At 45.9% G+C, this 14,158-nt stretch overlaps 1 protein-coding gene across 8 annotated transcripts in view; it reads right to left on the reverse strand.

Moving 5' to 3' along the window:
• LOC142582219 (rho guanine nucleotide exchange factor 11-like) overlaps nt 1-14,158 on the reverse strand; it is a 249,425-nt gene that overhangs the window by 126,185 nt on the left and 109,082 nt on the right. For all 8 annotated transcript variants that reach the window (XM_075691662.1, XM_075691658.1, XM_075691656.1 and 5 more), the window contains 4 exons: nt 12,437-12,563; nt 11,054-11,278; nt 8,338-8,413; nt 3,949-4,006 (listed from right to left, as the gene is read on the reverse strand). In XM_075691662.1, coding sequence (XP_075547777.1) covers nt 3,949-4,006; nt 8,338-8,413; nt 11,054-11,278; nt 12,437-12,563 — 486 coding nt within the window. The remainder of the gene's footprint in view (nt 1-3,948; nt 4,007-8,337; nt 8,414-11,053; nt 11,279-12,436; nt 12,564-14,158) is intronic.

The raw sequence follows: 14,158 nt of genomic DNA on the forward strand, positions 1-14,158 counted from the left end.
ACAAAAGCATGGCTTCCAAGATTCACTTCCGGCAACGCAATGAAGCTGCCGGTAGGGGCGCGAATTCGCTGTCGCCGTCGAACCGAATCCAATCTAATTCAAGTAGTAACCGTGCAGAAGCAAATTTTTTTTTAGTGCATAGGCATTTCTATGCTTAGCCAACGAGAAAAATGTTCCTCTGTCTGTCCATCCTGTAAGACCACCACTTTCAAGATAAAGCTGCAGCAGTGAGCGACTGTACCTTCACGCTATGTCGCTTCAACGTGAACAAGGCAGTGAGAACACAGCACTCATGAAGATCTCAGCACAAGCCGCACCATGCCCCTTTCACAGATAGCTTTCAAGATGTGGGCCCGCGTGTCTCTCTTCAGCGCGCAGTGGTGGAAACGCAGCTTGCGGAGCTAGTCGGCACTCTCTGTCCACATCGCAGATAGTTTTCAAGATACAGTCCATGCAGCCGTGCTGTATATGCACGAGCCGCCGGTGTACGTTTGATCATGGTTCATAATGGTTCGAGATGGATGGATAAGGCACTAATGAGCAATAACGACTTATAATGATTGGAATGTCATCAGCGCACAGGGCGCCGCCACCTGCAGTACTCTGCTTGCATTATAAATGCACCTTGTGCCACTGTGCGCACCAATTCGTGTCGCCACAGCGCTGTCGTTTATTCGTACTGGCCGGATCAAGTTTCGTAACATTGATAATGACACCAGGCTGCGTGGAGATGAACAAGTCGCACAATGCTTACACATAGACAACTCCCAGAGAAGTTCGTGCGTGAATAAATTTTTTTTTTATTCTGCCAGTCATGGTGTTCAACGGTCCTTGCTGCAGCGTGTCATCTTTATGTTATCGAGAAGTTGACATTGTTACATCTTCAGAGTTCTCGGAGAGCGACACTGTTGCCGCCATCGCACCTTGCCTATCTTCAAGTGAAAGTGATGATGACAATGACGATGTGGAAGATGGCCCTTCATTATCTGATGTGGCGCGTGCTTTGAGCGTCACGTGAGCTTTTGCAGAGAAGCGGGGCGTCGTGGACAAACTTGCTCGCGGCCTTGCCGAGTTCGAATATGTCGCAGCAAGTGAAGAGCACCGATTTTTTGCTGCCTGCCCGCAAATAAAGCCTGTCTGAGTGTGCTTGTTTGAGAGCATCAAGGTGTAGTTCTTTTCCGACTCATAAGTAACTTCTAAACTGGCATCGGTAGTTAATTCGTACATCGTTTAGTGTGTACCTAAACGTCGTTCCCGGCCGACTATGTATTACCAAGGTTTGACTGTACTAATTTGGTGTTCCCTTTAATAAATGCCGAACGTACTGTACATAGTATTGATTCCTATATACCTAAGTTGCTGGTAGGTTGCTACATTCTTGTTGTGCATGGCTAGGAGGCTCTTGAGCATGTGAAGCACCTTATTTTCTTGCCTGAAATTTGCAAGAAGTAAATTTTGTTGAAAAATTTCGCTGTTCAAAACCTGTACCTCGTCACAGAGCTTCGCAGTGGACGGTACGTCAAGCCTAGCTTCATGGCTCCCGGCGACGACAACTCGACTCAGCCGCCTCCGACACCTCCTGCCACTTCGACGACCTACATCACTCTCCCTGCTCCTCGTGATCCTGGCATATTCTCGGGCAAAGATGGGGAAGATGTCGACGACTGGATCAGCCTGTACGAACACGTCAGCCGCAATAACCGGTGGGACCCTACTATCATGCTCGCCAACGTAGTCTTTTACCTCGGTGGCACACCTCGAGTTTGGTTTCGGACGCAAGATGAGCTCACCAGTTGGGATTCGCTCAAACAAAAGCTCAGAGACTTGTTCGGCAACCCCTACGGTCACAAACTTGCCGCGCAGAAGGCGCTTTCCGGCCATGTGCAGACGTCAACAGAGCCCTATGTCACGTACATTCAGGACGTCTTGGCTCTGTGCCGCAAAGTTGATGCACACATGACTGAGTCAGACAAGGTATCCCACATCCTCAAAGGCATTGCCGATGACGCCTTCAACTTGCTCATATTCAACAACGTCGCGACGGTGGATGCTGTTATAAAAGAGTGCCGCCGCCTGGAACTCGCTAAAAGCCGACGTATCGACCAGCAGTTTGCCCGTTTGCCCAACACCCCAGCGACATCTTCCTGTGCAGACGCTCCTCGTCCCAACAACACTGGCGATATTACCAAGATCGTCCGGCGTGAGATTGAGGCCGCCTATCCGGTTGCCTTCGAATCCAGCCCCACCAACGCACCTGCAGTCACCGTTTCCCTGATCCAGGCAGTTGTCCGCCAGGAGTTCTAAAACATGGGCCTTCACACCATCTGCTCGGCCCATCACCCTGATACCCATCCGGCTTCTTCGATTCCGCCCTGTCCCGCATCTTTTTACCCAGCACCTCCACCAGATATGTTACGTAAGAAGATGCAGATGAAAAGCTATATACAAGTATATTTACAACGTAATACGCCACACTTGGCCAAGAGGCAACAGCCTGCGCTAGCCTCTAATCGTCGTCGTTTTCTTACTGCTCGCCTCTTCGTCATTGGTAATACTATTCCGTAACAATATATTCCCTTTTTTTTTTTTCTTCGTGACTTGATTCTATATTCGATTCATAGCCTACGAAAGTCAAACGCCTTTGTAACAAAGGGCTTGGGTCCTCTGAATTCCTTCAGCAGACAGGTCACTTTGCTGTAAAGGTTGTGCATCGTACTGCTCACAATAGAGTAGGTTCATGAAGCTTAATAAAAGAAAACTTTTATTTAACATGAATTCAAGAGAGACTTAGCAATAAGTAGCTAATTTGATTGTGCACACTTGGTTCGACAGAATGTGCGAGTTGCATTGAGGTTGCATTGCATTGAGGTTCTCATCATGTTTTGCAGCGGAACGCAGGATTTGCCCAGGTAAATCTAAAGACTGTCGCAAGCCACTAACGCTTCCCTTGCCATCAAAATTCTTGGCTCATTTACAGATTCTTTATAACTCTTGCCTTCATTGACATGTGCATCATTTTCACCCTAGCTGGCTTTGAAGGAGGCCTTCAAAGCCAGCTAGGGTGAAAATGGTGCAGATGTCAATGTTGTTGGTAGTCACTTAAAGATTACATTATGTCATCATCATTTGCGACACACAGCAATTCCTGGAGCAGTGTGAAAGGACTACTTTTGCATCATAGCACAAGCCTTATTGCTTGTACAGAGCACACTTCGGTGCATCTGTGAGGGACAATGGCGGCACCTCTACATGGCGTTTGTACTAATGCAACAAATGGCCCGTCAGGGACGCCTGAATTTCTTCGTTGTACACGCAAATTCGCTGTAGTGGCTTTCATTGTAACGGCCTTCGTTGTAGAGGCGCTCACAATACATATGAAAGATAGGAATTAGACCGGGACATAATCAATCCTACGTTACACAGGTAATTTTGTTGCAGAGGCGTTCGGACAATAATAACCACCCGTTGTCCAAACCAATGTCAAAACGCCATAAGAATAGAAAACCCAAAGGATTGCGATAAAATAAAAGGGCTGAGTGTGTGTTGAACAACTAGGCTGCTCCAGCTTATGATATGCTCCGAATCACATCAAACGTTACCATCTATATTCACAAAATGGTTGTGAAGTTGAAAAGATTTTCCTCAACACATCCAAGTGAAGCACAGTGCTGCCCTTTGACCGAGGAGAACATTGCTGCTCAACAACATCCCTAAGCAACTCTTTTGAGAAGAAGCTCTCCACTCCAGTGCATTCCAGTCATCTTAGCTCAGTAATTGCCAAGGAGCACAAATGGGTAGCAGTGCTTTTCAGCTAAGGGGCAGCACTGCCATCCACTTTCCTGGGCTGAGATGGAGTGCTGAGGGGAGGAACATTCTAGGACTACGCGGCAAAGGGCCAAGTCCCTCATGGTGTTATTTTTATGGACTGAACAGACTGTAAGCACTCACCCTTTGGCGAAAGCTCTCCGAACGCCCGACAGCAGTGGCAGAGTTCTTGCGGGCCGCCCTGCACAACAACAAAAGCGCCTCAGGACCGACAGTGTCATCAATACCTCTATTAACATATAATAATAAAAAAGTAATGAAAGCAAAGGATTTAAGAGACTTCACATCTTTTATGAAAGCTGTGGCATGTGTATGGTACTAAATGAAAGCCATCTAATAAAAAAAAAGGAAAATATTTAGGAGCAGATTCAACACACCTGTTGGAATCAATGTGATGCAAAGCTTTCATGAAGTAGTCAATTAAACACCATGGAGTGAAATCATGTTACAACAAATGTGATATAAACTGTTTTTTTTTAGATAAATAAATATCACAATGTTCTTCAGACTAAAAGCCTGTTGTCCTAGTGTAAAAATATTTTTATACTGAGAATTTCAAAACACTGAATATAATTTGAAATACCAAGTGAAATATCCTTTTTCCGTGTTAGCAGCAGCCCAAAATAATTGCCTTGTAACCCAAAATATTTCGTGAATTTGCGATTTAAGAGGTCGTTAAGCATTTCACATGCCATTTGTACCACCATCATCATCAGTATGACCAGCCTTATTGTCATTGCCTGCAGTAACAGTTGCTCGATGAAACACAAACTGGCACATCAACACTGTGAGGAGAGAAAAATTATACCTATTGCCTAATTCACAATAGCGACAATTCAACTGTAGTTTTTTCTGTCTGACGAAAATGTTTTGATGTCTGTCCTCTCTGCTTTCTTTGTTCAGCCCAGTTATAAGAATTACTGGTTTTAACAATAGTATTTTCCTGCCACATGAATACTGCTATAAGTGGGTTTGACTGTATAGCCTCCGAGATAGGCAACATGAGGAAAGTGGTGTCATTATCTTGATGCTAGCCAATGTAAAAGCTCAGTGTGATATAGGTGCAAGCTGCACACAGCTTTGATTGCAGTTTGAACAACGAAAAGCTCCTGTGAAGTTGACATCCTGCATTCATTTCGCTATTAGTCTATTGTTCATAAAAACTGTAACATGCATAGCCATAAGAGGTGTTGCAAGACCCCTTAGCCTTCCCAGTGTCATATTTTTTTTCCAGCAGGGATGCAGCCCCAGTGTCAATTTTTTTCTCAGATAGAGTTAAACCTTGATATGACAAAGTTGGTAAGATCAGCAATTTGCTTCAATATATGGAAATTGTGTTACACTGAAATGTGACCTCTTGTGCATATGAGTATGGTGCGCAAATATTTGAATATCACTGAATCGAATAGTGAATGTTCGATTAACTCAATTCGTGAGTCGACTATCTACTATTAGATTTCTAGAATATTCTATACATTAGGTTAGACACCCACGTGCTGTCGCGTGCGCCACGGAGCCCCTTGTGCTCGATACTGCCCATGCGAGCATTTCATTTCGTTTTCAGTGCAAAAGAAGTACCTAGCGCGCTGCAGATAAGCCGCTCCGGCTGACGCAGTATCATACTTTTCTCACTGCGAGCACACCCCGATGTCAGGCCGATGCAGGGATCACATACTGTTATGGTTCACTTTGTACGGCAATGAATCGAACAGATGATAAGCGCTTAGGACACAAATGCCTAATCATCACGCTCTTCAACATGAAGAGACCTGTCCGCCAGGTGTCTGCAATGGGATTATGCATGGAATGTGCAAATCTTACTGCTTTCTGCTCTACGTTCAACCCCTCTAAGCCAAGGAGTGGTTTCCCTCCCATGACCCTCTGTGTAGCACCCGACATGTCCTGACAAGGCCCTCTACCAGTGAACAAGAGAGAATGAGGCTGCCTGGATGGGGAAAGGTATAAGAAAGCCAGCGAGCCATAACATGTGGTCACATCTTCTTTGCCCTTGCGTGCAGGTGCAAGGAACCTGAACGTTTCTGTATTTTTGTCTTGTCATTATGGGTGAGCGCACTGCTCACCCATAGTGATGTATTAAACTTCTGTTAATTGTTTCTATATCACCTCGTCTTCCCTGCCGAACCATCTTCGATGGCCAACCTGGTTCTAGCTCCAAGCAGACGCTGTTCAAGGCCCCAAAACCCTGTCCCCTAACAACTAGTAAGCAGTGGAGAGATGTGGATCTACTAACCTCTTCTACCAAGTCGCAACTGAATGCAGCATTTGCTATGGTCTAACAAGATTCTTGGCTGCAAGGTTGTGAGTGTGGCAATTTCTCTGCTGAGTTTTGCCAGGTTTTGTTGAAGCGCTAGAACTGAATGGGTAATTCAAGCTATTGTTGTCACCCAGTTAGGCAAGATAGCTGTGTACGGTAGAGAGAGAGCAGCACTGAAAACACCCATGAATTTGAAGTCATTGCATAAACTGCAGTTGACGGAGCTGGTGAAGGAGTTGCACCTGGATGCCACTAATGCACTCTGCAAACCAGAGTTGATCGAGGCTATTCTTGCTCTAGAGGCTGAGGATGATGAGCTGATGGAATGCCTGAAGAGGATTAGAGAGAGGGAGTATGTAAAAAGTCAGGCAGAAGAGGGCGAACAGGAATATAAAAAACAGAAACAATGTGAAGAACAGGAACGTAAAGAACAGAAAGAGCGTGAGGAAAGGGAACAGACACTTGAAGCAACTCGAGCTTGAAAGTGAATGTGCTCGAGCAGCAGGGCAGATGGGTGAAGGAAACAGTACAGGGGAACGCGTGTCATTAAAGATGACAGATCTAATGCAGCTCGGAGAGGACAATGGTTTCTTCTAGGTGACTTTCGAGCGGACGTGCGAGAAGCAAGGGTTCTCCCACGAATCATGACCACAGCATCTGCTCACCCTGTTATCGGGTGAGGCAATGGATGTAATTGCTAGCTTAAGCAGTGAGGAAGCGGAGGATTATGATAAGGTAAAGTCCAGTTTGCCAAGAAATTATAGCCTGTCAGCGGAAGCATTCCAGCAGAAGTTCTGCAAAATGGAAAAGGCTAGGAATGAACCCTATTGGGGGCGAGCTCACCACTGGAAAAGCTGGTGCTGGCATAGGGGTGATGTGGTATGAGGGATCACGTGGACACAGTGGCCGCGTTGGCTGCTTCAAAAGCGCCAAAGCAAGCCGAAAACGAAAGTTTAAAATCCCACCTGCACAGCAGTTCTGATTAAGTGGGGAGCTTTTCCCGCTTCAGGTGTCTACTTCACAATACTTGAAAGCACTATAATAGGTAATGGCTGCCTCTGAAGGTCCAACATGGTAGGCTACTGCGCGGTCCACAGTGCCGGATGCACGCAACGGAGCCCAGTGTCAGCCTTCACATGTACCCGTGGGACAAGAAGCTGTGTGAAGCTTGGATCCCAATATTTAGAACTGGCAAGCAGCCATCGGCTACAACTTGGGTGTGCAGCAAGCACTCCAGCAAGGAAAATTTCTGCTACAGCGTCGGGGCTGCCATGTTCAGCTAGTAGCAGAAAGCATCACTGAGACACTCGCCTGTGCGCGCTGCCCGGCTAACGTCACGAAGCTATGAGCTATGAACTTGTTGATGTTAGGCACTGGTAAGTTCACTGGAACAGAAAGGGAACAGTAAGAAGCAAATTTAAAAAAGGCATGGCATATGCTCATGTTTGTGTTAGCACCTAACAATGAATGTATACTGGATTAAGAAGAAGAAACAACAGGAAATTGCTTGCTGAGAAGACCGATAAACATACAGTGCAATGCAACTTGAGAAATAATGATATTGAAATGTCCAAAGTTTTAGAAGAAACGAAAAAAAAAAAAGATGAATCATCGCAGTGGCACATCACAAGTTGCCATAGTCGTCGAAGTTTCTACTTACAATGAAATTATTTTTAACAGCTCTGCTAACGTCCATGCAAAAATGGTTGCTTGTGTACTGTCAAATGCTCATATGCTGCAGCCTAAAGCTCACGGCACGGTGTGACAATGCGCTCGCAGTGAAAGTGAAAACTTTGTGTGCGGACATGTATGCAGACGCGCAGTCGGTCGCTGTGAACCCGTGTGATCACTGCATTGAGGCTACATTCTGTTATGCTCCATTTCATTAGACAGACAGCCCGCCATAACAACATATTTCACATAATTTGCTCTCAGTGACTGCCTACCTTTCACGCAAGAAACTGGTTCGGGAGACTCCATCGTGGCGACTGCGCGCAGTGGGTGTTCACTGTACATATTCGTTAAACAGATAGCGTCTGTTAACCATTCTGTGCTTACTGTTTGCTCAAGATTATTATTTTGACAGTAAAAAACTTCTGTCGTTTCAAGAGTGCTCCTTGCCCCCACCCGCTCCTTGCATGCATGGCAGATTACATCTAGAACAGGGCACACAGGCTGTGCATGCACGCAGCCGCACGCCAACAAGCTGCGAGAACATGCACGTCTTGGCAACTTACCCCCTGTCGAGCAGCTCTGCAGCACCACCCGCCACAGTAGCTTCGCACTCATCCCCGGTTTCTGGACGACTCCGATCTGCACCAATTGTGGTACCTTGCATTAGATCCTCCACCGGTTCCCAGGGAAAATGATTACGGAACACATTTTGTTCCAAATAGAGTCAATTATGGCATTCTGTCTCATGTGCAAAATTATTTGTAAGCATGAAATAATTCTCAACTTATGCACTCCTGTACAGTAGTAATACAGTATATACTCCTTCTATAGTACAGTAAAACCTCGTTAAACCGTACCCGCTTAAACAGTAGTTTCGTTTTAAAAGTAGTATAGTCAAATCCCCGACTCAGCGACCATTGAACATAATGTGTTTGTATCCGCATAAATCGTACCAGCTTATTGCATACGCATCGGTTAAGTAGCGTTTACACTTTTCGTCGCGCAAACACGGCGGTGCGTCGTCTCCATCGGCTGGTCCGCAGAACAACAAGCCTCAGAGATCAGAACAATGGCCTCCAAGCGCACTGTGCGTTTGCGCGTGAAGCCGCATCATCATCAACATCATTTTGACGGCGTGCCAGAGAGTGTTGTGGCGTCGTTACCATAGCGTTGTGCTAGTGAGGACTCGCATCATGCCGAAGCTCGGATAAAAAAGGACGCCGGGTGCTCAGCACAGAAGAAAAATTAGACATCGTCCGTGCTATCGAACGTGACACGAAGAAGTCGGCGCTGGCACGCGACAGGGATCTGCTGTTGACTACGGTGTGTGGCATTTGGAATGCGGAGAAGTTGCTCGGCAGCGCTACTGCGACCGTGAAGAGATGTCGACTATGAGGTTGACTTTTCACCATCGTTGCCTCTGTTCTTGACAAAGTGTCGTCTAGCGACAGTGATGAGGATGAAATGGAAAGTGACAGCACAGGCAATTCAGGCCCGACAATGGCAGAAGCTGCGCATTACGTCAGCCTCGTGAATGTAATCGTCGCGACGAGAACAGGGGCGGGATAACGTAACTCTATTCCAAACTCCGGCACCCCGCAATGAAAAAGGTGCCCCGCGACTTCTGCAGCGCTACGGCACGCGTGCACGGAGAATATGTAACGCCAACAAGGAATCTGCCATGCGAGTGTTTGCAGAGAAGAGGGGGCTGGCTGAAAAGCTGGCATGCAGCTTCAGTAAGTTTGAGGCCGCTGTCGTCGTGCTAGGCCGCTGCGGCATCAAACGAAAATAACACCTTTGTCGCGCAAAGTGAATAAATACTGCATGTTTTTTTCCCCTTTCATCACACTCTCTCAGAGTTCTGTTTTCGACAGGTAAGTGGGCGATCTCCTGCTATTTCAGTTAAACAGTACTACCGTTTAGTATGTACTTTTTTCGAGCTCCGGCCAACTACGGTTTAACGAGGTTTCACTGTAATAAAGTACAACATCGTTAATTTGAACTCCAAGGGGACCGGAAATTTATTTGAATAAAATTGAGGTTTAACTAAGGGTAGCCCCCTTTAACTATAGTGCCCAGTCAATTGTGCGATACAGCATGCAAAACCACGACTCACTGGGCTCACAGTGAAAAAGTAATCTTTCCTCCATCAGTGACTGTGTGACATGTACTGGAAGAAGCCTAAGTTTTGAATAAAGTCCAAATGCAATAAGATCACGCCTTATGTGCTGTTTGTTGTGGGTTTGACGGAAAAGGTACACAGGTGAGGCAAGAAGGATGATGGCTGGACGCGCACCATACTTCCGTGTGTCCAATGTTGGAGATGCCGTGGTCGAGCTAGAAGGGGAGCGCAGTTGAGCATACAGTAATGTGATCAAGTATGCGCTAGGAGGAGGAGGAAGAGAGGGAGAGGAGGTGAGTGCACGCTGGGAGCTTTTTCCGGCTCCTTTAAGTTGGACGGGAAAGGAGAGCGCTCGCAGTTCCCATGCGTCTTTCCTGGTCATTTTTGCAGCTGGTAGCTAGCAACACATCACACCTTTGCCTTTGCAAGTATGAGAGTGAGATATTTTGTTTGAGATAACCATTGCGCAGCTTTTAGAGTTCGAACTTGTGAGAGTTTTTCTCTATTCAATACTACATAGAACTTTTCCAGGACCAACAGAGCAGTCTGAATTATCCATCAACTTGAAATAGGAGATTTTGAATTATATATCTGGATTTCACTGAACTGTTATATTGAGTGCAGAGTGCATTCTGTTCTTCTGGTCTGTGTACAAGAAAAAAACTGTGGAGAGGCAGGCTAAATGTGCACCCGACTATGGTGCAGCTACCAGCAACATTAGGCTGAATTTATTATAAGAACCTCGAGCTTTTAGAGCTCCAAAGCATTTATTCAGCATCATGTTGCCGTCTGCTAGCCTCTTGATTAGCTCAGATGGTATGAAGACTACGCAGGGAAAGTGTTTGTCTGAGGTTTGATCATTAGTGACATCTTTTCACTTTTTCTTTACTGCAAACTTTGCTCTTCAATGTCACTGAATGGCATTTATTCATAGCGCTCCGCTAGAGTCAGGCCAATGGCAATTTTCCTTTACCTGGAACTTATTCCACCTTGCAGGTCTTTGCAGAAACTAACATATTTACTTAGCTCCGTATAATTCTATAACTAATATGGTGTCCTGAAGTGCCTATGAGTTAATGTGAGTTGAGTATACAGCCAAAATGGCAACCTGAGAGCATGCCTCCCAGGCTGTCCTAGCACACAGGCAGGGTGCTCACCTGGGTCCAGGGGTAGCACGGCCGGGTCAAGGGAGCCGGTCCAGTCCTCTACGGAGTGCTGGGTGCCCCGGCGGGCATTTGGGCGGCGTGCTTTGGTCTTGATTCCCTCCATGAGGTTCAGACCAGACATGCGATGGTTCTTCTTGGCCTTCTTGTGCCGCAGTGACCCGATGCACTGCTCCTCCACCACCCGCACGCACGTCTTGTGGATATTCATCTCGCAGTCTGCAAATCAGAACAACCACAACAGCCCCCTTTACTGCATGCACAACTATCACTGCTCAAGAGACAGGAGAATCAATAGGTGGGCGAGTGGTACATTTTGGGAACGTAGGGGAAGGGTATGCAGGAGATAAAGAACGGCTTCATTTCAGCACTTCATGCCTCTATGGCCAGTGTGGGTGCAGGAGTATGTTTGAAAAAACTCAAATTTATTAGTGCAGTAAGAATAGCCATACGTGGCTAGCCACTGAGGCATGCCATATACATATATATTAAAAAAAAATGCAGACTTGAGCATAAGCAGCGGGTCAATCATTTTGCATGATTCTGGGGTTTTGCACTTTGTACAGCCCCGGACGAATTTTGACCTTGCACCTCAAACATTTATGTCTTGTTTTAAGTTTTATACGGTTACAACCTCTGGTCAAGGCCTCCTTAAAGCCAAAATTTCTTTCATTATGTAGTTCCTTAAGCTTCGTCTGTAGAAATTTGCTTTACTAGGGCCTTAAACTTAAGTCTCTAGGAATTACTTTACTAGTAAGCGCTATTGTTTGGGAACATAGTGGCAGAGCACAAGAGACAAAGGATGGTGGCGGACACAACATGGGCACTGATTTGCAGCTCAATTTTGCTGGGAAAACATCTAGTTTGAATGCAGGGACAAAACGCCTGGCACATGCGTTTTGGGAGTGGTGTCGCATCTTGCCAGCCATTGTAGTGATTGCAGCTGCACACCTTCTTTTGAGGATACCTCAATTATTATGAAACAACACGATCAGCGAACACATGAGACTGCTGTATTTGCTGTAGATTTGTATAAGCCAGCCATCAGTTTCCCTGGCAAACGCAGAGATTTCATTCATTGATCACTTGTGAGTGTATGATTGCTTTTCGTGTAATCCACATGACTTTGATGATTACTCTACTGGGTATAATCTTTTTCTTCGAATAAAGAACTTTCAGTTGTTAGACCAGTGCTTGTCCTGTCTTTTTCTCGTGGTTTCTTTGTGTGTGTGCTGTCCAAGAATGGGCAGGTTCCAACACGCTATCTTTTAAATCCCTCTGCATGCTTGGAAGAAGCATCCACATGGACATAAACCTTCATGTCAAGCAGCAGTGGAGAGAGAGAGGGGGGGAAGGCAGACGAGTACAAATGCTCACTGGTGCACTGGTAGCCCTGGTCACCGACTCCCCAGATGATGTGCTGGCAGTGGTTGCAGTAGGTGACACAGTGGTACTGCTGTGACTGGAAGTGGTGGCCTCGGGTGTTTATCGTCTGAAATGCAAACTGCCACAGGACAAAGCCGATTTCAAGCTTTAGGTTGACTTTTCATTACGAAGCAAACACCATAACAGGATGTCTCATTTCACAAATATGCCCCATTAGTGCCTGCCCCCCTACTGCACAACTTATTTAAGAGAAACATTGGTTGCAACAGTGACATATCCTTCGAAGTTCGATATTGCTGAATGTTTCATCGCGATGAAAGGCTCTAGCGACAAGCCAATTATAGCAAGTGTAAGCGGCAAAAAAATTCCCTGACGATTACGATACTCCCTATGCGAAGTTTTAGTGCAGCTCTATATGTGTTTTAATTTCGTGATATACAGTCAAAACCCACAATAACGAAATCCTGCAACAAGGAAATTCTCATGACAAAGAAATATTTTCATATCCCTGGCGAATGCCTATTGAATTAAATTAATTTCATACCTCTCGACAACGAAATGTCGTACTACCAATCCTGTATCAACGAAACATGCTGGAATGTAACGCTGCATGATACCTACTCACGGAAGGCTAGCAGGCTCCAAAATGTGCTCAAATGTGATTTATTGGCACTAAAATTGCATGAAATACCAGCACCTTACACTTGCTTGGGTGCCACCATTTTGGTTCACAAAAACAACCAACTGGCGGAAGTGATTCCAAGCACTGGAAACAGGTTATGGCCAACACATTGCTTGTTGATGGCCCGATTGAAGTGGCACGCATGTTGCTACTGACATGTCACGACTGTCTTTGCACACCTAGTGCGGTGCGTAATGTGTGCATTGATGAGAAAAATGCAGCAAAAACAAGGAAATCCATATCCCACTGACCCGGAATCGTTTATGATGCCTGAGATGGCGGTCGCAGCATAGACTGCCAAGCATCGCGGCGTGATTGAGCAATCGTCCGGGAATGCGCATCCCTTGCTTCAAGACTGCTGGTTTCGGTGCCAATTGACAGGCATTGTGAAAAGATTAGGCGCTGGATGTAGATTTTCGCAAAGGGGCCGTAACTTCAATCAATTGCCTTAAGGCATACGAGATACGACCACTTTAGTGCTCAGAACCGTACGCATTGGCGTCTACGGGTAAGAGATGGGCTGGAGAAATGTTGCTGCATGCATGGAGCATTGTTGCTCTGTGTCCGGTGCAGAGTTACACAAAACCTCACACAAGTGATTGCATCTCCTAAAGCAATTGACCGAGAATACTGCTACGGAGCAGTGCTGCCACTGCTGTTTGACACATGCAGCGCAGTTTGTACTGCCGGCAATATGGTTCTATATCCTCGGGCAAGCTTGCCAAAGTAAGCTAATGGAATTTTGAGCGCCAAGTTTTGTTATGAGATGCATTAACTATCTGTGCTGTCTAGTTTTGCAACAACAAAATTCTCATGAAAGCGAATTTTTTCGCATTCCTTGCTGATTTTCTTATTGCGAGGTTCAACTGTATTGGCTGGCACAGACAATCTGTCTGGTGTGGCACATTGCAAGCAGGTCAAAGCGCACAAGTAAACTCAAGTAACGAAACGAAACAAGTAACACTCAAGCATAATGACAGTGGCGAGTAGAGTCGGCGAGCAGCAAAAATCTCATTTGCAGGTCAAGCGCA

Source organism: Dermacentor variabilis, chromosome 5 (assembly GCF_050947875.1).
Source record: "Dermacentor variabilis isolate Ectoservices chromosome 5, ASM5094787v1, whole genome shotgun sequence".
NCBI lineage: Eukaryota > Metazoa > Arthropoda > Arachnida > Ixodida > Ixodidae > Dermacentor > Dermacentor variabilis.